Consider the following 22,588-nt stretch of genomic DNA (forward strand, 5'->3'; position numbering starts at 1 on the left):
GTAAGGCTGTGGGCAAAGGTTCTTTCCTCCAGGACATGTGCTCTTGTATGTGGGCCACAGCAAGGCATCCTCAAATGCACCTTACACTACTCAGAATAGCAGCTGAGCTTCTACCAGTAGCTACCAAGCAGACACTAGGTGTTTGCATCTATTAGCTCTTGCTGCCCTCACAGCAATAAGCCTTTGCACTCTGTGCTGATGAGAAATGTGAGACCCAGACGACCTTGGTCTTTTGCACAAATTCACACATAAGTAACAAAGCCTGTATTCACACCTAAGACTGTCAAACTGCAAAAGCACCTTATTATTTCTTAAAATGAGGAAGTCTGAGCTTGGAGGGCTGAGGAGATGGCTCTGTCAGTAAGGCTCTTGCTATGCAAGCCTGAAGACCTGAGTTTGATCTCGAGAATCACATTAAAAAAAAAATTCAGGCAGGTATTATGGAACATGCTTGTAGTCCCAAATAGGCACAGACAGATGGGCAGATTACTAAAGTTTGCTGGCCAGCTAGTCTAGGTAAAAGTGAGAGACCCTATTTCAATAAACAAGATGGAGAGTAATTGAAGTAGACATCTGAGAGAGACCTCTGATCTCCTCATATGCATGGGTATCCCCCACAGTGTACCTGCATACACACATATACACGAGTCCAAGTTCACAGGGACAGAAACATGGCTTCAGATCCCTTAGAATCACCCCTACTGATTGCGCATGAGGCTAATGCTCCATTGGCAGGCTTTGAAAAGAGGATGGCATTCTCAGCAGCTGTTCTGTCTCCCTCCCACCTACTGACTTGGAAACCTATCATCAAGGCAGACTGCAGATCTGGACCTAGCTCAGCATGCTAGAGTAGGCTGCCCTTCAGCTTGCCACTTCCTCATGCTGTGGGACTTGGAGGCCTCACCCCACTGACAGGGTCTTCTCTAGTGCTGACCACGTTTGCTGGTCTTGTTTGGCTCTATCCTCCTCTCTTCCAGTGGCTGATGTTGGCTACTAGGCCCTTTCTTCTTCTGTGATCATTTCCAAGACTGGCTCTCCTTGGTCAAGGTCCTGGGTTTGGCTACAAACCCATTCTCCTCCTAAGGACCACAGTGCTGAACAGAACTTTTAGTCCAAAGGTCTTCCCTACTACATTGCCAGAAATAAACAGCTTCTCTGACCTCATGCCCACATGAGACCTTACAAATCCTGCCCCTCCTGGACTGCTTTAGGGGTCATTAGCCCATGCTTCACACCTATTTCTTCCTCCAAGCAATTCTGATTGGATCCTTATGGATTAGGAAAAATAGAATTTAAATCCAGGACAAGACAAGGTCTGCAAAGGTGTTGAAATTAAGATGTAGGCAGACAATTTAGACAAAATGTTGCAATCTCCCTCAGTGTCAGAATGGAGGTAATGAATAGTATCTCCCACTGAATGAGCTATGGGGTCAGTGATATTGGTCTCCACAAATCAGTAAACATAAATAAAAGAGTGCCAGGAGGTCAGTTTATCCTTTGAATAATGGATTTTATTTACCACTTACAAAAGAGTTTGACTGCATGCGTATTATAGGATGTTGAACTCCCTGGGTTGGCAAACATGATCCAGCCCAGCACTTTCCTGAAACGTGGGCTAGATAGTGCCTTCCAGGCTGGACTTTTAGTGTCCATACCTTAATACTGCGTAGGCCAGCAACAGCAGATCTCCAGGTGAGGACTCTGCATACTAGCACATCTGTGTAACACTTCAGAACACAGACTAGGGCATCAAGAAAACCATATATTCATACAATCTGTTCACATTAGAAACCACAAAATTCTAGAGGGCTTTGCCGAGTGTACATATCTAAATTTCCTTAAAGTGCTTTCTCAAAGGCCAACAGAACCTTTATGTATTAACCATGGCAGCTTGCAGGGTTTCTCTCCTGTAAGATTATCATACGCTAACAAGCTGTGTCCCAACTAGAGAAAAATAGTGTGGACCAGGAGCTCTCAGACTAGATGCCTACTACTGATCCACTGTGTTCATGGAGCAAAGCACTCTGGGAGACTCATTTCTTTGTGTCAGCAAAATAGACTTGGACTGGATGTTACTGCCTGACTTAGCTTCTTTGAGAGTGACATGGGGTGAGGAGTGAATGGAGGGAAAGTTGTGTGAGTCCAGGAAAAGCCATGATCAGACTGTGGCTGTCTAGAATGATGGTTGTCCCCAATCTCAGAATAGTCCCTCCTGAGGACACTTGGAGTTGCTGAAGGTGCTAATACTTTCTGGATGAAGTGTAGCCAGAGAACTGGCTTAGGACAAATACTTTGTAATCATGCTGTTCTGCACTTGGTGAAAGCCTTCAGAGTCACTGTTTGCTTCATTTTACAGACAAGGAAGAAGACGATTAGAGTTTAAACAGTATCTCTAAGGTCATGTGATTTGAGAAGAGCTGGATCAACACACAAGTCTTGCTTGAGCTCAGGCCTGATATCCACCTACTGCTTTGCCCTCTCTCTTCAAGCCAGCCTGGAGACATGTGCTCTCACTCTTAGAAAAGCTCACCTTACACCTACAGGTCTGTAGCACAGTCTTTTCTCGATGCCAGTTCTATTGCATCTAGTTAAACAGTTAGCATGAGTTTTTAGAGCATTTTTGCCCTTTTCTATAGCTCACAAAGCTCACTGACTTTCAGCTTTAGCTGAGGACAAACCTCCATGAACCTGATGTTAGCTGAAGCTTCAGGATCTAGATTCTTGCCAGTCTTGTCACCCGTGGTCTGGGCCCTACTTCTCAACTAAGGATGACAAGGTCCCAGTAGGATTCGAATGCCTATGGGGTCTAGGATTGGTGAGTAGAAACACACAGACTTGACTCCCTGTGGGCTTCCAGTCTCTGAAGAATAGAAAGCCTTGTAGCTGTGCCAAGGATTTGGGTAGTGGGCCTGTGGTTGCCAGCTGCACCCCATCTGAGGACTCTCCAGCCCAAAGCCCTTTGCAGAGCCCTGTATATAGGGTTACAACATTGTACAAAATAGAGGTGACCCTGAGGGTCAGTACTGGGGGAAGGGAAGAGATGCATCATGGGACACACTCTAGAAGTAAGCCTTGTTGTCCAAACTCTTCTTCTCAAACTTTTGCTTGAGCTCAGAGACCAGAGAGGACTGAATGGGGCCTCCTGAGGGCTTGGGCTTGGGTAATTGTTGGGGTGGCTGTGGGGTGAGGGATCCAGATACAGTAGGCACTGTCTGTTGGGCCACTGTACTGGATGACATTTTAGGGGGTGGCGGGAGAGCTGGAGCTCTGGGGGGCACTGTGATTCCTGCTCTACTGTTATTGCAGTTCTCATTGGGGGGATCCTCTTTGAGTATGAACTTGGTAGCAGCCTTGGCCCTCCTGAATTTGAGCCACTCTGTTCGAACCGTGTGGGGTGCAGGGCTGGGCCGTCTTCGGAGCACACGCCTCACAGGCAGGACCTTGTTGGACTTCTTGTTACGCCAGAAGGTGGCGGTGGAGATGAGGACAGTTATGGCCACAACAATGGCCATGACTCCAGCCAACACACCCACAGCCTTCATGGGATTGTCCTTGGTCTGTATCAGGAAGGCAGCCATGGAGCCTCGGGACATCGTCTGGAAGAAAAAGCCACACCCTGTGTCAACTGCTTCCTCCTCTTCCCTGGAGGACAGTGATAGAGTGAGCTTCCCTAAGCCTGACAGGCTTAAACATCCTGTGCCAAGGCGTCCCTTTAAGAACTTCAGGCAAAATAAACTGAGACAGACCACAATAGTCTCCTGCAGATTTCAAACTCCTGGAGTCTTTCCTTGAAATAACAGAATATTGCTTGTCTTTGGTTACAGGGAGGGCCATAAACCAAAATGATGAATTCCTGCCAGACACTGAGCTGAGAACTACATATAATGCTTTCACTTCTACCTTCTAACACAGGAACGGTAATGGAGGCTTAGATAGCCTAGAGTCACACTACTAATATTGAAGGTAGAATTTCAACTTGATTCCCAAGCCTATGGGTTTGATTTCACAGAAAGTCCTTGACAGGACTCAGTATCCTTTGGCACAAGTTGCTCTCTGCCCCCTTTTCCTGACCACAGCATTGTACTCACCTCTGTGTCTGTGATGTCAATCTTGAGTAAGGCTGTGGTGCTGAAAGATGGGGAGCCTCGGTCCTTGGCCTGTACCTGTAGGGACCATGAGTAATCTCCACTGGGTGTGATGTTGTGGAGGGCCTCCAAGGAGCGGATGGAATTCTTGAGCCAGATCTCTCCCGTGTGTGCATCAATGTCAAACACATTGGCTGGCTCTGCATGGGTGATGGAGTAGTCTACCAAGTTGTTCGGCTCCTCTGCATCCTGGTCCGTAGCCTGGGCAGGGCAGGGGGGTGGGGGATAGAGGATCACTTGGGGAAGATGTCTTTGAATAGTGGCTAAGTCAGTATATAAAGTGAGGCTTTCTGGGTTGATGGGAAAGGATTCCGATCCTATTTGGAGTAGATAGAGTTGAATGTGTGTGCTACTCTGAGCCATGGTCTATGTTAGGCCCTAGCAGGTGTTATGTGGCTCCGTCCTCAGAAGTCTGTGAAGTGGGTGTTGGTGACTCCTTACTATACACGCAAAGATGAACGTTTGGATGCCAAGTGATGGGTCCAAGATGAGGTGGAAGGGGGATATCTGGTATTCAAAGCATGTCTGTTGGGATTCAGAATGTATGACTTTTCTGCATTGAGAAGATAGTGTACAGTGGGAAAAGCATGCTTTGTAGGCAGGCAGGTCAGTTACATGAATTCAGGCAAGAACAGGACTCGTACCCCCTGAGCCTCAGGTGTTTCATTGATGATGTGTTCTTTCCTAGGGAAGTTTTCTAGTTGGGGTGAAAAAGAAGCTATGTATAGTGCCATGTAGCCTAGTGCCCTTATCAGGATACATTTATTTTAAGTTAAATTCTTGTGGCTCAGTCAGGAGTGCTCAGCTGTCTCTGAAACCCACCTCAATTTTCACTGGGGTTCCCAGCACCATTGTCTTCTCCTGGATGCTCTGTACAAACTGAGGGTAATGGTCATTGACATCCAACAGAGTGACAAACACCTCAGCCAGGCTGTACCTCCCATCCATGTCTTCTGCCTTCACATAAAAGTTGTACCTTGAAGTGCCCTCAGCATCTAGGCTGGCCCAGGGCTGAGTGTAGATAAGCCCAGTTGATGGGTGAATCAAGAATCTACCAAACACAGAAAGCACAGTTGCTCATGCACACTTGTACATGCATGCTCATGCCTACACCTACACCTACACCTACACCTACACACACACACACACACACACCTGCAGTAATAAGATGCATCCAAAAGTCTTCAGTGAGACATCAGGCAGCTTCTGCAAGCATCCCACCTGCTCCTGCCCCATCCTTACCATCTGACTCTAGGAGGCAGATCCAGCCGTTGACTATGGAGCTCAACAATGCAAACTGCAGTCTGTTTTCCTTATCCCTGGCCTGTCACCCCATCCACACCCCATCCTATCCTGGCTTACCTGCCTTCTGAGGTCAACACCCACACCCCAGACCTTCTTCTTTCCCAGTCACCTCACTAGCGTGTCCCTTATCTCTACCTCAGGCTCTCCACGGCTTCCTTCCATTCCTTGTCCCTCTCTAGCCTTTACCCTGGGATGCTCACCTCCCTAAGCTGGCTCTTATCCTTTTACTGGTCCCCCCCACCCCGCTTAAGCAGAGGCTCCCTTCACCCAGAGCCTTGTAGACGGCTTTGTCTGGTGTTCTGGATCTACTTACAGGTCTGACCCGGTCCCATAGATGGAGTACTGGACTTTGCCCCATGGTCCTGTATCTGGATCCACAGCCTGGAAAAAAAGAAAGCCTCTAATGGGACCCGCACTGTGGTGAGGCAGGTGGTAGTCAATGGAAAGCTGGCCTAGCCTGGAGTGTGTCCCGCTGGGGAGGAAGTAGCCTGGGGGTCGCTCTGTGCCCTGCTTTTCTTCAAGGAGGTGGTAAATGTGAGCAAACCAAAAAGCTTTATGTCTGGAAGACAACTGTTCTTCTTTCATAACCGAGGAGGAGAGGGAGTGGACCTTAGGCCCTGTGCTTGGCGTTCGCACATATCTCCATTATCACCAGCAGGACCTGGCCCCACCACTTGCTTCTACAACACATGGCAAAGGGAAGGAGGTAATCCTTTATGAGCAAATTATAAGAGACTGTGCCCTCTGCCATGATACGGGACACTTTCCTCATATGGCCCCAGCTACATAACAGTGAGGGAAGACGGACTATCATTAGGTGAAGAATCAGAGAGTTAGAGAGGGCAAGGAGCTTATTCAAGGTCACGGCTAACAGCTGGGCAGTGGTGGCACACACGTTTAATCCCAACACTCAGGAGGCAGAGGCAGATGGATCTCTCTGAGTTTGAGGCCAGTCTGCTCTATAGACCTAGTACCAGGACAGTCAAGGCTATACAAAGAAACCCTGTCTTGAAAAACAAAACAAACAAACAAACAAAAAGATCACAGCTCATGACTGTAGGCTTTGTGAGCCAGTCCTCAACCTACTGTGACAGCCACCACGTTGGAGCCCCCTGGAGCATTCTCTGGGATCCTGGCAATGTAGTAGTGAGAGGTGAACTTGGGGACATTATCATTGGTGTCCAGAAGCTGGATCACAATGTCTGCTGTGGAACTGAACTTCTCCGGGGTGTTCACTTCAATAGCCAGGAGCTGGAGGAAGATGGAGAAACACAGTTGACTGGGAGGGCAGCTACCCACTAAAAGCCCACTACCACCCATCCCTCCGAGAGAACTGGTCTTGCAACTGTGTGCTCTTCTCTCTGTCTTTTGTTGCTGTGGAGTTGCATTTTTATTTATTTGTTTGTTTATTTATTTATCTATCTATTTATTTATTGGTGTCAGGGTCTTACTACAAACTCCAGCTTTAACTGACCAGCTTTCTTCCTCAGCCTCCTGAGCACTAAGATTACGGCCATGTACCACCACTCCCAGCCTGCATCCGGTGCTTACTCTGGCTCCAGGTGGGCCATCCCTGCTACCTTCTTCACAGTCCCTCCTCATCCCTCCCTGTGAGTCTGTCATCCTAGTGTTCTTGTCACTCCCAATGTACCCAGGCCTGGGATCGCTATTGTGGTTGTCTTGTTCTATGGATCTACATATTCCTTTCTAATCCAAGTTTCCAGCTGTTCTTATGAGTTGATTTCTCCAGATACAAACCAGTATAATCCTATCAAGTTTTCTCACCAAAGGAAATTCTAGGTCAAAGGTAATTTGGCTTGAGTAGCCATAGCTTTACCTGCCTATTATCCCAGTACTCAGGAGGCAGAGGCAGGAGGACTGTGAGTTTGAGCTACACAGTGAAATCCATGTTGGCCTGAGCTACATGGCAAGGCTCTGTCTTAAAAACAACAACAACAACAACAACAACAACACAAAAAAAAAAACCCAAAAACAAAAAGACAAAAACAAAAACCAACTTAGGGAGGTTTGCATTTTTGAAGGCAGGAATACCTTCCTAGCTTTGCCTTCCTTAGGTAACACTGGGAAAACTTGCATTTTTCACTTAAGTGTCACATGTTTCTCATTAGGGTAATTCCTAATAAAGTTGCATTAAGTACTTTTGCAAAAGTGTCTCTTATTCCACTGTATTCACATTCTCTTCCCCCTCCTCTCACTTCCTAAGAAAGCTGTTGCTGTAGAGTGTTGACTTTGTGCTGTGACTTTGCTTTACTTATGATAGTCTTTCAATCATTTTTCTTAGATTTTCTTTTCTGAGAAAACAATAATACTTTTTAGCTCCTCCTTCCGAAAATTTTTGGCTCTTATTTCCTCTTTGTCTGGAATGGCATCATTCCAAACGTTGAGCTAAATCATCTTGGTGACATTTGTGTTTTACTTTTTACTCCCAACTTCAGACAAAGCCTTTTAGTATTTCACTTTTTATCATGACGCTGGCTTCACACTCTGTGTGTGTATACAATTATAAATAATGACGAGCTAAATAATATTATTGAAGTACTTATTTTCCCTCTTAATTAATATATTACTCGCATGTTAATATATGACAGAAATAATTTATACATATTCATAGTTTTAAATAATTATAAATGACATCAAAAATATATTTCCCCACTTCTGTAAAGGCTGTTACTGGAACAGATGATAAATGTCAAAGGCACCTGAGAAACCTCTATTTTGATAACCACACAGTTTCTCTCTCCCTCTATTGACACAGCAAACTATATTGGTAGTTAATAGAGAGTATATTGGTATGCCCTCGACTCCCCAGCTCTCAAATTCCTCAGCCAGTGGTGGTTTAGAAGCTGGCACCTCAGTAAGAATGAGGCTGTGAGCACTTTGCAGAAGCTGTGTGTGTTGGGGGAGGGGGGAGGATGGGATGCAGGGTAATGTCCCCACCCCAGCCCCACCCTACTTCCTATTGTCCACATGCCCACAGGATGGGCAGAGACTCTGGGAAAAAGGAGTCGAACCACTCAGGTCTGGGAATGACAATGGTCCCACACACACTGAATACAGACAGTGATGTGAGATAGCCTACTCCCAGCCCTACCTTCCCACTCAGGGCAGTGCAATGCCTCACCTACCTTGAAGGTTAACAACTTAGATTTTTCAAAGTCAATGGCAGCTGAGTTCTCTACTATGATGGTGACTTGGGCTTCATTCAGGACCGTTTGTGGCACAACTCGAAAGATGCCTCCAGGTCCCACCAGCCGTAAGTTGAATTTGGCATTGGCTCCCTAGGCAATGGAGTTTGAAGAGAGAAAAAAGAAGATAAATAAGAATAGAAATGCATTATATATTTGTGCTAGCTGAGGAGGCCTTACATGCCTTTAACCCTAAGCAGTGAGTAGTCTTTCTCTATAAAGGTGAATTGATTAAGAATCAGATTTAGCAGGGCATGACAATTAAGCAAGGTAAAAGATAAATACAGCCTGACTCTGTGCTGAGCATTGGAGGAGGCAAAGACATTTACATATGTGCAGTCAGAAGGTCAAATGCAGAAGACCCATGCTTTGACTGCCTTTTACTTTGCAACTAATTATTAAGTCTAAGCAAATAGTATGGGATTGACTACCTTCGCCCACTACGTCTTAGCTGCACCATCTTCTTTCATTCATTTGTGACTTGCCTGGACCCTCTCACTGATACTGAGCGCTGACATAGACCCAGTCAATGTCAAGGGCATGGCCACATACCTGGTCAGAGTCATTGACAGTGATCTTGAGTCCACGAAGGATCTCCCCCTGGGGTGGGTGCTCATACATAGATAGTTCAAACTTGTTCTGGGGTCCACTCTCTCCATAGAATGTTGGAGGATGGTTGTTGAGGTCCACAATCCTGATGGTGACTGGGACCATGGCCTGAGCACCTGGGCTTCCTGGAGAGTTGACCTCTGTCACCTAGGATGGGAACAGATGGCTATGGCTGTGTGGCACGCAGACTGTTACTGGGCCTAGTAATTTTTCCTCTTGGTGTGCATACCCTTGTAATTCCTCTCTTTAAGCATGGCCTGACCTGAAAGCTTGCTTTTGACTGGCAGTGTGGTTAGATTACTAGAGATTATAATTCCTTTTGGCTAGCAGAGTTTCCCTTTCCCAAGGCTTTCGCAAAGCAGGCAGCTATGCTAGAGAGGTTATGGGATAAGGAGCTAATGGTCACCCATAGGCAACAGCCAGTGAACAACTGAGTCATACCAAAAACCAAGTGAGCCATAAAGCCAGTCCTTCCCCAGCCAAGCCTCCAGTGAGATCCCAGCCCTGACTGTCTCTGATTGCAGCTATGTGAATGACCTTGGAATCCAAGATCCAGTCAAGCTGAACCTGGATTCCCTACCCCTGTATATTGTTTTAGGCCACTAAGCTTGGGGTGATTTCTCATGAAGCATTAGCTAACTAATACAGGCTGTAAAGCCAAGACTGGGTGATCATAGACATTCCCATGAAACTTGTGACAAATATCCCTTTTCCAGGAGCTCCTTTCTGTGCTGGATGAGGATGTTTACTTCTATACTTCTAAAAAGATGTTCTAGAGCAGTGGTTCTCAACCTTCCTAATGCTACAACCCTTTATTACAGTTCCTCATGTTGTAGTGATCCCCAACCATAAAATTAGTTTCATTGCTATTTCATAACTGTAATTTTGCTGCTGTTATGAATCATAAAGTAAATATCTGTGTTTTCCAATGGTCTTCGGAGTCATGACCCATAGGTTGAGAACCACTGCTCTAAAATGACCCTCCCAGACCCCAATCCACACCTATCTGTAGACCTACTCCTTTTCAGAAGCCCCTGCATGCTGTCTCTCTTTCCTATCCCACTCAATTCTCACCCATCCCCATTTAGGTTCTTCACACAGACTTCCACACAACATCTGGCGCTACCATCCTAGCGTCAGAGGGCTCAGCTCCCTTGGTTATGTGAGTCAGTTCTTGGCACATTCTCATAGACTTCTCCAGTCCCTGCTGTTTCTTCCACCTGCTCCCCACATCCTCCTCACCCTTAGCCTCTGAGGCTCTGTAGTTGCGGATGTTGCCAGCAGCTCCTCTCCTGGAACAACTATCCTCTCAGGGGACTGTCTCATTCCCTCCATGCCTGTCCTAGTTTTCTTTCAGTGGCTGTCCCTGACTCAAAGCATCTTGGGAGAGAAAGGGGTTTACTCCTCCTTACTGTTCCAGATACAGTTAATCACTGCTGGGAAGTTACAGAAGTAGGTGCTTGAGGCATCTGGTCAGACAGCATTCACAGTCCAGAGCAAAAGGAATGTATGTGTTCGTGTTGCTAGCTCCCTGCTGCTTACAACACATCTAGCTCTCTCTATGTATGGAGTCCAGGCTCAAGCCCACGGAGGGATGCACCCTCTGCATTTTCAGTAACCCTGCTTGTGATCTTATGTTTCTCTTTGCACGTGTTTGCTACAGCCTGGTGTAGGTGCTCCTTGGAGTAACATTTCAATCCCTCCCCAGACTGAGCCCTTGGGTCTCATCAGTTTTTGTTGCTCTCCAAAACTGAAGAGTAGGGGGTGGGGGATAAGCCAAGCAAATGGGGTGTCACCTGCACGTGAAGCTCATACACCTCTCTCCGGAGCTGGGCAGGGCTCTGAAGGACGGAGATGGCTCCAGATGTCTCATTAATTTCGAAGACTCCATCACTCTCTGTCACAGAAAAATGTCTCGCAGTTTAGCACGAGGTCATAGGAGGTAGCATGGGAGTCATGCCACACAGTCCTCTGGCATCTCACAGAGAGCTCCTCATAGAAGGAACCCTGTTAGCCATCTGTGTCTTGCCCAGAGGGGCCAAGTAACTTGTCTAACGTCCCTCAGCCAGTACAGATCTGAACTTGAACTTTTGTACAGTTCTCAGGATCCATCCCATGTGCCTTTTCTTATACATAAAAGTGTGTGTGTGTGTGTGTGTGTGTTTGTGTGTGTGTGTGTGTGTGTAAAAAAGGAACAAGAAGATTTAAGAAGAGAGAGATAAGAGATAAGAAAGAAAGATGGAGAGAGGGGAATGGAAGGAGGGAAGAGAAGGACAGAGAGGAGCTTGGAGAAGGTGCAGGAGATGGAGGGTATAAAGGAGAGGAGAGGAGGGATGTGGGATGAGCGTACTGTAACTGGAGGGCAGTTTCAGAGGTGGTGGGCAGGGAAGACACCTGGAAAAGTAGCCCTACATGGTGATTTCTTGGTGGCCATGAGCATGTTTTTATTTGAACTCCTGGAAGGTGACTGTGTGCCAGCATGTCTTAGGGGAAGGGTAGTGCATTACAGATGTAAGTTCATCTGGGATCAGGCTTCAGGTGTGCTGGCCTGGTCTCCTGAGGCCATGGAGCCCGCCCCAGGGACACTGTGGCCTGCTTGACTGCTGTCCAGCTGTAGTAGTAGAACATTCTAGAGTCATCTGACTTAGATTAAAATCAAGAAGTAGTCAATACCTATCGGCCTTCTGGACCTGTTTTCTACATACAGGCCTAGTATTACGGAAATGCCACAACATCATTGTATCTAAGTCATTCAGTCATCTGCCCCAGTCAAACAGAAAAGAAAAAGAACAAAATACAGAAATGCTGAATGTGGGAGAGAGACATGTTGCTACTCACGCCATTGGCAGCTATGTCTGGGGCAAAAAGAGTGTACGTTTTCTCTTGGGACCCTGTGGTGTTCCCTCTCACTGGATGTAATGACAAGCACAGAGCAAAGTGTCATCTGAGGAGACCAGCCCCCATGCCCTACCCCCAGCTTCTTGTCATCCTGGTCCCATAGGTGAGGAAACCAAAATCCAGGTGCACAGAAGCAGAGATGTGGCAGAGGGTTAACCTCACTTACCGTTCAAGAGTCTGTAGAGGATGTGGTTGGGTTTGCCTCGGTCTCCGTCTATGGCAACCACCGTCAGCACCTCCGAGCCCTTGGAGAACAGGAGCCACTGTCTGAGGCTGATGGTGATAGGGGTGTCTCCCCTAACCCAACACTGCCCCGTCATGGACAGGAGGCATCATCGCACCCAGGAAAAAAGCTAGGCTTTGGGGGGCTCCAGAAGGTGACCCTGCTGTGACTTGCTTAGGGCTCTGCACACCTGGTCTCCCAAGGCTGAAGGAACCACCTGAATGAACTTTGCCACTCCCTGGCCCCAGAATCAAAGCATTAGTCTCCAGAAACTTTTGGCCTCTGATTGACTCCTAGACAGCTTCCCAGAAGGGAGACTGGCTAGTGTGCAGTGAATCCAGCCACCCTCAGGGTAGTCCCAGGGAGTCACACAAGGAACGCTGGGTAGGTGATGCAGCCACTCACCGGAAGGGTGTCCTCGTATACATAACCATAATAAGGTGTACCCACAAACATAGGGGCCGTATCCTGAACATCTTCCACATTGACAGTGACCGTGGTGGTGGCTGAGAACACCACATCAGCCCCTCGAAGCCTGCCTCCACCATCCTGGGAAGGAATTAGGCCAGAGAAGGAAGGTGAAGACAAGCTGGCCTCTAGGTGACAGGCTCTACTTTAACATACCCCTGCCACCTCCTGGCTGTGAAGCCAGTTGGCTCCTTCTAGTGTCTATTTGTTCTTGGGTCTCTGGAGTCCATTCTCCTTTCTCAGTGGTGTTGGGCATGCCAAAGAAATGACCCCGTGGGGGCGTTGTGTTAGGTGTCTGACTGGTTTCTTTGGACACAGGATTAACCCTCCGGGTACATTCTCTATGTGTGATTAGTGCCGGGGAGGAAGAATCAGACTGAAATTCCTATTCCTAGCTGGAAACCAAGCCTCAAGCAGCTCCTAAGAACCTTCCATATGTCCAGTCTATGATGGCAACCATGGAGTCCCAGGAATGTGACTTGGGACCCCTCTGTTTAAGAGTAAGGGAAGTGAGCAGCCAGCAGGTGGAGTGGTACCCAGCCTCCTGGTACAGGCTGCAGGAGGGTGGCCTACAGCCAAGCTGTGATCTAAAGGGGGCTTCCTACCAAAGAATCCAGTAAGTCTAATGGGACGGCTGGGTTTTCCTTCTCCCTGGGGCAAGAGGCTTGGCTGAGGGCCTGCTCATTCCCAACTTCCAACTATGTGCTTCCCAAACTGAAGTGAGGAACTTCATTAGGCTTCAGAAGTGGGCACTTGGGGAAACCGAGTTCAGAGAGGACAGCTGATCACATGGCAAGGAAGAGGAGCATGAGCCACTCTGGCTGCATAGAGAGAGGCTCTGGAGATTGTGAGAGGCACACAGATCTGTGTCATGGCTCCCTCCCCTATGAAGGCACCTAGCTTAAGTTTCTAGAGAGTCATAGGACATCCCTAAAAGGAAATGTGGCCCCTCTAGCCTAGAGACACCAGCCTTCCTGGAAAATGTGTTCAGGCAGGAGAGATTCCAAGCAGCTGCCTCCTGGCCCCCGCCTTGCCCACATTGTGTTTCTTGCTGTTGAAAATACCCGCTCCTTCATAGAACCTCACTGTGCTCCAACCTAGCAAAGGATGAAATTACCACTGGATGCTCCCCCTAGATCTTCCTTTGTTACCTTGGCGACCACAGTGATGAAATGAGCCCTCGACTTCTCATAGTCCAGTGTGGCTCCAGTCTGGAGACGCAGCACACCACTGTGGCGGTCCATGGTGAACTTGGAGGAGTGTAGGTTCTGTAAAATTGGGGAGCAGCTGAACTCAAGGAGCAACCAGGCCATGGCAGGAGTTCTCACACTGCCCACTGAAGGAGTCATTGACCTTTATCCCAGAAACCCTGGCTCCCAGGCATAGATTCCAAGTTCAAGTGTCCTGCCTGTCTAAACTCAGGATTTTCCATCAACAATAGTTTTGCTCAACTTTCTACATCTTCAGGGGAAACCAGCTCTCTCCCTCTCAGCAAAGCCTGCTAACATGTAGCAGGAAGAAACATTCAGTGTTCTGATTTGGTTTGAAGCTGGGGCTTAAGTGTAGTAGTGAAAGAGAGAGATCTGTGGACCTTCAAACCAGACCAGGTAAAAATAAGTCTGACAGGAGATGGTGGGTGACCAGGAACACGCTGTAAAAGCACTTGCCTCTGCTAAGGTGCTCAGGGGCTCTTCCAGTTGGGGAAGGTCGGGAAATAGACTCCAGATACTGCAATCGAAGCTTTACACATTTAAGCCTCATGCTGGTTGAATAAGCAATGCTTCTCACTCCCAGCAGAAGAGTTAAGGAACGTGTTGAAGGAACATGAGTGGTCAGTGTGTGTTTGAGGGGGAAGGGTTCTTCTCTAGTTCTTATGAGTTCAGAGGATTTCTCTAGAACTTGTAGTGTTAGCCACAAGGCTGTATTGCCTTGAGAATCTGAGGGCAGGTGAGCAAATATGGAAAGAATAGGATGTGCTGCAAAAATCAGCAGCCATTGCCATTCGAGGGTGGACAGCGGCTCCTGGGAGAGCAGGAGAAGGCAGCGGTTCAGGGGAGAAGGCCCTCATCTTTGCCAGCACAGCATAGAGGGATGAAAGAGGGGGCTGGGGCACCCCGGCTCTCTTATTTGGCATAGTCTCTTCTCTTCTTTTTCCTAATGACCATTTGAGTCCTAAATGGATTTCTTGCATCCTGCGAGGGTGCTACTTGTCCAGAACTTCTTTAGGGGAAAGGGTCGGGGAAGTAGAGAGCCAAGGGTCTAATAATCCTAAAGAGAGGGGGGGGGGTCTAGGCCAACTCAGAGGAAGCCAAGATGGGCTACTGGGGGCAAAGTCTCCTCTCTCCTTCTGGTCTTCATCCCTGTGGGGTACCCTTGAGAACAGAGACACTGGCAGGCATGGGGGACATGCTAGCTGGTGATGGAAATGGAGAACATCCAGGTGTCCTCTCCATCTCAAGGCCCTGGTTGCATCTGTGTGTCCTATCTTACCTGTAGGAAGTAGGTGACACTCCCTCCAGAGCCTGTGTCCTTGTCCTCCGCATGGACCTTAAAGATACTGCTCCCAGCAGGTGTGTTCTGAGGGGTCACAGACAGAGAAGGGTCAGTGTCAATGACAAGACGATGCAGGAGGCAGAGGCATGGGGGCCATGGAACAGAGGGATCGGCAGGGTGACTGAACAGTGGTGACAAAGCACTCAGCAACAAGAATGGAGAGGGACAGCGACAGATGACAGACGGGAGCTGAGGGAGTGGATACAAGGAAAAGGGAGGGAAAGGGGGAGGGCAAGAAGAGAGAGGCTGTCCTAAAGGGGAGAGTGAGAGGCACAAACTAGGCCTAAAACTAGACTTAGCAAAAACTAAGAGCTAAAGGATTTAAATATGTAATTTACAAACAATGACACAGCCCATAAACATGGGCATTTTCAGGACCACCAGAGAACAGTTTACAGCAAGAATGGAGTATCTTTCACCACTAATGTAGAAGACCTGTTTTTTGAGGGGTGTGTGTGTGTGTGTGTGTGTGTGTGTGTGTGTATGTGTGTGTGTGTGTGTGTGTGTGTGTGTGCGCGCGCGCGTGCGCACACACGCACACTCACACAGCCTCTTGTATGCGGGTCAGATTCTCTCCTTCCACCTTGTGGGTCTCGGGGATCAAACTCAGATAGTCAAGCTTGTTGACAAATACCTTTACCCACTAAACTCTCCGAGTGGCCCCTTAGCAAACATTAGGATGGAGACAGTTGCTCTCTTGCATCATAGAGCAGAGGACAAACAAAGCGACCTTTTAGTAAAGTACTTTGGTAAGGTAAGAAATGAGTGACGACTGCTCTTTCAGAGGACCCGGGTTCAGTTCTCCACACCCACGTGGCAGATCACAACCATCTGTAACTCTGGTCTCTTCAGGCACTGCACACATGCGGTGCACAGATATGCATTCAGGGAAAATACTTATGCTCATAAAAACAAGTAATAAAAAATTCATGTGAGCAAATCAGTACAGTAACTTCATTTTTTTTTCATTCAATCTTATGGATTCTTTTTATAGGGGGAAAATTAAGGGCTCCAAGCATTACTAGCAAATTTTCTTCCATGGAACTGTACCCCCAGCCTGGACACTAACGATCTCAGGTGGAGATAGGAAGAGCAGAATTCAAAGCCATGCTTTCTACATAGTGAAGCTGTCTCAAAAACAAAACCAGAACCATTTGGTTTTGGTGACATTCCTGCCTCCCGAGTAATAAGACTACAGATGTATGTCACCACATTTAGCTCAAAAACAATCAAAATTAAAAGTGGAAACCCAGCGGTGGTGATGTACTCCTTGAATCTCAGCACTCGAGAGGCAGAGGCAGATCTCTGCATTCGAGACCAACCTGGTCTACAGATCGAGTTCCAGGACAGCCAGGGCTGCACAGAGAATCCCTGTCTTGAAGAAAAGAAAAAAAAAAAGAACAACAACAAAAAGAAAATTAAAGGGGGAAAACATGTCTGTGTGGGGCTGGAAAAATAGCTCAGTGGTTTAGAACCTTTGTTGTTTGGTTTCCAACACCCACATGGCAGCTCACAACCATCTGTAGCCCCAGTTTCAGGGGACTTGACCCCCTCTTCTGGCCTGTGTGTGCACGTGGTACACACACAGTCACATACACATACAATAAATAAGTGAATATATTAAAAGCTGTGCTTGGGGCTGGAGAGATGGCTCAGAGGTTAAGAGCACCGACTGCTCTTCCAGAGGTCCTGAGTTCAATTCCCAGCACCCACATGGTGGCTCACAACCATCTGTAATGATATCTGGCACCTTCTTCTGTATTCATAATAAATAAATTAATTAATTTAAAAAAAAGCTGTGCTTAAAGGTTGATGTTTTCTGTGACAGTAGAAATTTAAAGGCTAAATATCCAAATATAAGGGATTCTTGGGTTCCATCATTGTATGATGGCTGTTCACTTGATAGAAGCTATCAAAATGATGCTAATTGCCTAAGCTTGACAATGAAGGAACAAAATAACACAATTCTTACATTGTAATGAAATGAAGAAACAAGATATAGAGAGCATATTTTAAGAATCACAATTATCAAACAAAAAGAATAAAAACCCTATAACCACACATAAGAATATTAAAAGGAAATATAACAAAATTTAGTGAGATCTCAAAGTAGGAGAGTGAAAATGACTTAAAAATGCATTTAACATTTCTACAATAAGCAGGCATTTACAGTTATGGTGAAAATAGCAAGCGGGTGCAGTGAGTAACAGATAGCTGTACTATACCCAGGGCTCTGGTCCTCTGCACAAGTCATAGGGCAGCCTTGGGATCAGGCCGGGACCCAAATGGGAGCTTTGTCCCTGCATGGGGCCCCTCACTCACCTCTGGAACCAGGACAATGTAAGGCTCCTGGATGAACCTGGGCGCCTCATCATTGGCATCTGTCACCAGTATCACGACTTTCTCTGCCACCTGAGGAGTAGAAGAGTCAGGAGTCGGAGCAGGAAGACCTTCTTGGGAGGTTAAAAAGATGGCTTACTATTAAAAAGATGTTTTCTACTATTCTCTCTCTCTCTCTCTCTCTCTCTCTCTCTCTCTCTCTCTCTCTCTCTCTCTCTCCCTCTCTCTCTCCCTCTCCCTCTCCCTCTCTCTCCCCCTCTCTCTCCTCCTTTCCATCCTGCTTTTGTTTATTCATGCAACAAATATTGCTCAGCAACCCTTTGATGACAAGCACTTCGTTTCACTCTAGAGACAGAGGGACATTTGATGGGACATTTTCAGGGACCACAGTGGCTTAGACATTGGGAGAAATCAGCACATAGAGTTACCATTAGAATGGCGATGTAATATACAAGTCCATAGAGTAATGCTCTAAATAGAAACACTTGAGAAAGTCTTTCCCCATGACCTCTACCAATGTGTCTTTCATGCTGAATGCTTCCGCCAGAGGTCCTGCAAGTATCCTGAATTGTGGTGGTGGACACCTGGGAGCCTCTGGGACCAGAGGTATCAACCCTGTGCAAGTTTGTCAGAGGGAAGAGGCAGAAATGAACTGGGAAGCTGGGGTCAATGTGCAAAGCCAAGAGGAGATGGACACAAAAAAAATTCAGAGCACAGACAGAGAGTCTGTCTGAATGGTTGGCAGGATGGATGGGGAGAAGAGTTAGGAGAGACAGATGGTACCTGACAAGGAGGCCTTGCAGGGCAACTTGGATTTCATCCTGAGGGAGGGGAGGGCCAGCTGTCAGTGCTTTCACAACTGGAGAGCGGCCAATTCTATGTCTCACAGTGAAAGCCTTGACAGCCCTCTGAATGCATATTGGGTGGTCAGGGAGCCCCTGGGGCCTGTTGTAATCATGTCAGCACCGAAGTGACAGGCAGAAAGTAGTGGCTGTGGGTGTGGAGAAGTGAGGGAGAACACCTGGCACCCCCGGGCCAAGAGCCAGAAGCAGAAGCTGGCAGATGGGCAATGAGTAGACAGGTTTGAGAAGATGCGTGGTGTAGGTGAGACCCATGTGAAGCGAAGCCTTGCTCTCCGCTTATCCCTTTTCTTCCTTCACCTATGGCATGACTGTGCCCCTTAGATGTGGGCACTTTGGGCAGGCCTGCACGGTCCCTGGCTTGTTTCATTCAGGGAGTGCCACAGCTGGAAGAGGAACCATGCCCCGTTCAGGCATAGATGATAAAGGCTGACTTACCAGGTTCAGGCCATCGGAAATGCTAATGATGGCTTCGATCTCATCTTCCTTCTGTGAAGCAAAGAGATTGAGCGAGAAGCTGGGAGCAGCTTAGACTGGAGGCTATGTTAAGCTGTAGCCCCATCAGAGAAGGCTGTTTTAAGGAGCCCAGGAGCCGAACAAGACTGTGATAGTGTGCAAGGCCTGTGAAGCTCCCTCCCGCCAGGCTTGAGACCTTATTTGGGAGGGCTATGTGTGTCCAGAGTTCTCATAGATCCAGAGGGCTCCTTGTGTCCCCAACAGATGTTGCCCTGCTGGAGAAGGGGGAGGGGGCGACTCTGGTATACCCAAGAGAGGAGTTTTCCTCACTTCTCTTTTCCCCTCCCCTCCCTTATTTGTCTGCACCTCTCTAAAGTCCAGGGTTTGGCAATGGTCCATGTTCATGGTGTCCCAAGTGTTTCCTAAGATTTGAGGAGGTCACCAGATTCATAGGTATGCAGGGCAGTGTGCTGGCAGCAGTCTGCCTCCACTTCAAAACCCTCACCACTGTGCTGAGTGCAGTCGTCCCCCCAACCCCCCTCCTGTCCCCTCCACTCACCTGTGGTTAGTGGGTTTTGCTGTGGAACCAGAAATAGCTGTAGCCCCAGGGCCAAGGCTGAATTATGTATGTACGCTCTATCATTCCACGGTTCAGAAGTACCCAGAACCAGGGTGTCCCAAACTCAGATGCACTCTCTCAGTCCCTCTCTAGCCTCGCCTGTGGAAGTCCCTGTGGTGTGTGGGGCTCCTCCAAGGTCAGGCTTAAAAACCTACTCTGAGGTGGGGCTCTTTCAGAAACTCCCAAGTACTGATTTTGTTTTGCTTGGCTTGTTAGTTGAATGTGCTTTAAAGACAAGCAAGGCTGAGAGCCGCCACTGAAGGATTGCGACTGTTCACCCTGGGGGGATAAAGAAATCTTTGCTAATGTGACTGGTCTAGGGGAAGAGCTGGAGTGTAGAGATCACCCCTTCCCTCATCCCCTCTCCCACAGAGAGCAGCACAGAGGTTCTGAGTACTAAGCAAGCCGTAGCCCCAATTTTCTCCTGTTCTTCTTTGTACCTCTCTGTCCAACTCTTCCACCAGGGTGATGCTTCCACAACTGGGGTCAACAGAAAAGACACTCCTAGTGCTGGGCTCGAAGCTGATGTGGTAGGAGAGAGGGTCTCCCTCGGGGTCAGTCCCATTCAGGGTGTACACGTGAGAACCTGGAAGGAGACAAAGGGAATATCTGGAACCTGGGACCCAACTTTTCCTGAAAATATCGGATGCTCAGAGCTAGAGACTCCGCTGTAAATACTCAGTGCCATGGCGACAGCCCAACCAGGCCTCACCCCTGCTGGCTGCTTCCTATGTTATCTTAATTCTCTAAAGTTATCAGATGTTATTATCAGCCACTTTACAGATGGCGATCTGTAATACAGCCTGGGGAGGAGGTGTCTAACTGTAGTGACTTTCCCTCTGCCTGGAATGAATTCCCTCTGGGAAGTGGAAGCTGGAGGGGTCCCTGGGATCAGGAGCCAAGTGGAGTAAAGCATAGTTGTTTGGAGGAGGGGCTGACTCTTAGGGGATTTCTGAATTCCAGCACCTATGTTTTTCTGCTCTCTTCCCAGGAGCTAGGTAAACCTTGACAAGGTGAAGTACAGGGTGTTAACTTTCCCTCTCTCCTTCTACCCACCACTCTGCACATCTCTTGGTTATTCCTGGGTGGTTTTAAAGTAGGCTTGTGGAGGTGAATATGTTTGCTCAAGGTCACACCCTAAAAAGCAGCAAGCTCCTCACAACTATGCTTCAGAGGGAGTCAGCCCACCCCCATCTTTGGGTCTTCATCCTGGTCTCTAGGAGGGGTCCAGTTTAGGGCACCATAGCAGCAATGACCTCCTTCCTTGCTATTACCCTGGGGCATTCAAAGCACAAACAGAGTACCCATGGGAGCCCATACCGTGGGACATGAGCATGCCATAGGCTGCGAGGAGTCACGAGTCGTGCCCTTGAGTTCTGGGGAGATGAGTTTCCCCTGGGGAAAACTCCCTCAGAGACCGGGGATGCAGCGGCCAAGGCTACTTTCTTACCTACAGGAGTGTCTTCTGGGAGGCTGAACAGTGCCATGTTGCCATTGGTGCTGCCCACTCCATTGTCAAAGAAGTGAGGGGCAAAGTTGGCCTGGGCTAGGAAATGAATGAAGACAAATAGACATCTCGAGGGAGCTTCACACCAGCAAAATCACCTGTCTGGACCCAGCTAATGAGAGAGGGGTTCTGTCTCCCTGCAAGGAGTTCCTCCCTGGGGTACCTGGTGACAGTATGCTTGGGCTAGGTTCAAGCTTTACAGGGACACCTTTTATCTCAGGCACCTAGAATCAAGGTGAAGGACAATCCCACCCCATCAAAGAGCTCGAAGAGGGGTAGTGTGCCGCCCAAGGTCACACTTGCTGCCTTGCCAGGGCAGCCAGCAAATCAGCCCCCTATTCTCCCAGCTCGAGTTTGAAGAAGCCAAAACATCCCAGTCTGTGGGGATGCTGGCTCTCAGCCTCTGGAGAAGCACCCAGGGAGTGTCCCATTGCCCTGCCTCGCGCATGGAAGACTGGCTGCCCTCTTCCCATAGTCTGCAACTGGATAGTGCAGCCTCAGTCTCCGTGTTTCCCTAGGAAGCGCCAACACCCATCCTCCCGGGCCCTTGCCACTCACCCAGGTAAATGCGCAGCAGCCCCAGGACCAGGGCGGCCCGCGGGCAGCACCTCATGTCTCTGCAGACTGGTCGAGAGCCTGGCCACTGCCGAGGCCGGGTGCTGGACCTCGGAGCATGCCCTAGGCGCGGGAGGAGAGCAGAGGCGACGATGCAGGTGACAGCGGCGGCGGCAGCGGTGGCAGGGAGGGAGCGCGGGTGTTGCGAGGGCGCTAAGCGGATGACAGCGCTCCGGGATCTGCACCGTTGGATGGCTCCGGTCAGACAACTAATGAGACCAATTACCGGGACCAGCTTAGAGCAGCGGGCGGGAGGGCGTGACAAGACTGCCTCCCTCCTACCACGCCCTCTGTGACCTAGCAACCCAGGAGCGCCAGGTGCAGAGGTGGGGCTTTGCAGAGGGACTGTGTGCCTGCCCCAGACTACCTTGAGCAAGCCACAAGAAATTCAGGGTTTCCCGTGGTTTGGTGGGGCTCCGGCTGCGCAGGAATTTTCCTGCCTTATTTAACTTTGTTTTGTGGCTTTCAGGGGGTCAGACCTCTCTAATCAAAGCATTCATGAACATAAAATAGTGAGCAGGAAAACAGCCCAGCCTCTTCCAGGGCGGCATGGAGGGAAAGAAAGGGTGTTGAAAAGCGGCATTGTCTTGGCAATTCAAACAGGCCCTTTAGCTTTGAGTTAGACCAAAGAGCAAGAGTAGAGAGGATACTATCGGAACAGAGTAGGAACAGGAAAGCCCAGGAGCGTTCCGGGCTTGGACCCTCCATCTCTGACACTAGAGTGTGAGCAGAGATGTCCCCTGTACCCTTCTCCGTGTTGGGTCATTCATCAGCTGAGGTGAGA

At 48.4% G+C, this 22,588-nt stretch overlaps 1 protein-coding gene across 1 annotated transcript; it reads right to left on the reverse strand.

Moving 5' to 3' along the window:
- Positions 1-1,492: 1,492 nt before the first annotated feature.
- On the reverse strand, positions 1,493-22,009 carry Cdhr1 (cadherin related family member 1). The gene is made up of 17 exons (XM_006976738.4): positions 21,748-22,009; positions 21,133-21,228; positions 20,123-20,268; positions 19,046-19,096; positions 17,730-17,819; positions 15,345-15,431; positions 14,006-14,122; positions 12,792-12,935; positions 12,330-12,408; positions 11,062-11,162; positions 9,209-9,412; positions 8,597-8,749; positions 6,537-6,701; positions 5,764-5,831; positions 4,968-5,196; positions 4,089-4,346; positions 1,493-3,596 (listed from the first exon to the last, which is right to left on the reverse strand). The coding sequence occupies exons 1-17, from the start codon at positions 21,800-21,802 to the stop codon at positions 3,060-3,062; spliced, it is 2,580 nt and encodes an 859-aa protein (XP_006976800.1). The 5' UTR covers positions 21,803-22,009; the 3' UTR covers positions 1,493-3,059.
- Positions 22,010-22,588: the final 579 nt, after the last annotated feature.

The sequence above is a fragment of the Peromyscus maniculatus genome, chromosome 9 (assembly GCF_049852395.1).
Source record: "Peromyscus maniculatus bairdii isolate BWxNUB_F1_BW_parent chromosome 9, HU_Pman_BW_mat_3.1, whole genome shotgun sequence".
In the NCBI taxonomy this organism is placed as follows: Eukaryota; Metazoa; Chordata; class Mammalia; order Rodentia; family Cricetidae; genus Peromyscus; species Peromyscus maniculatus.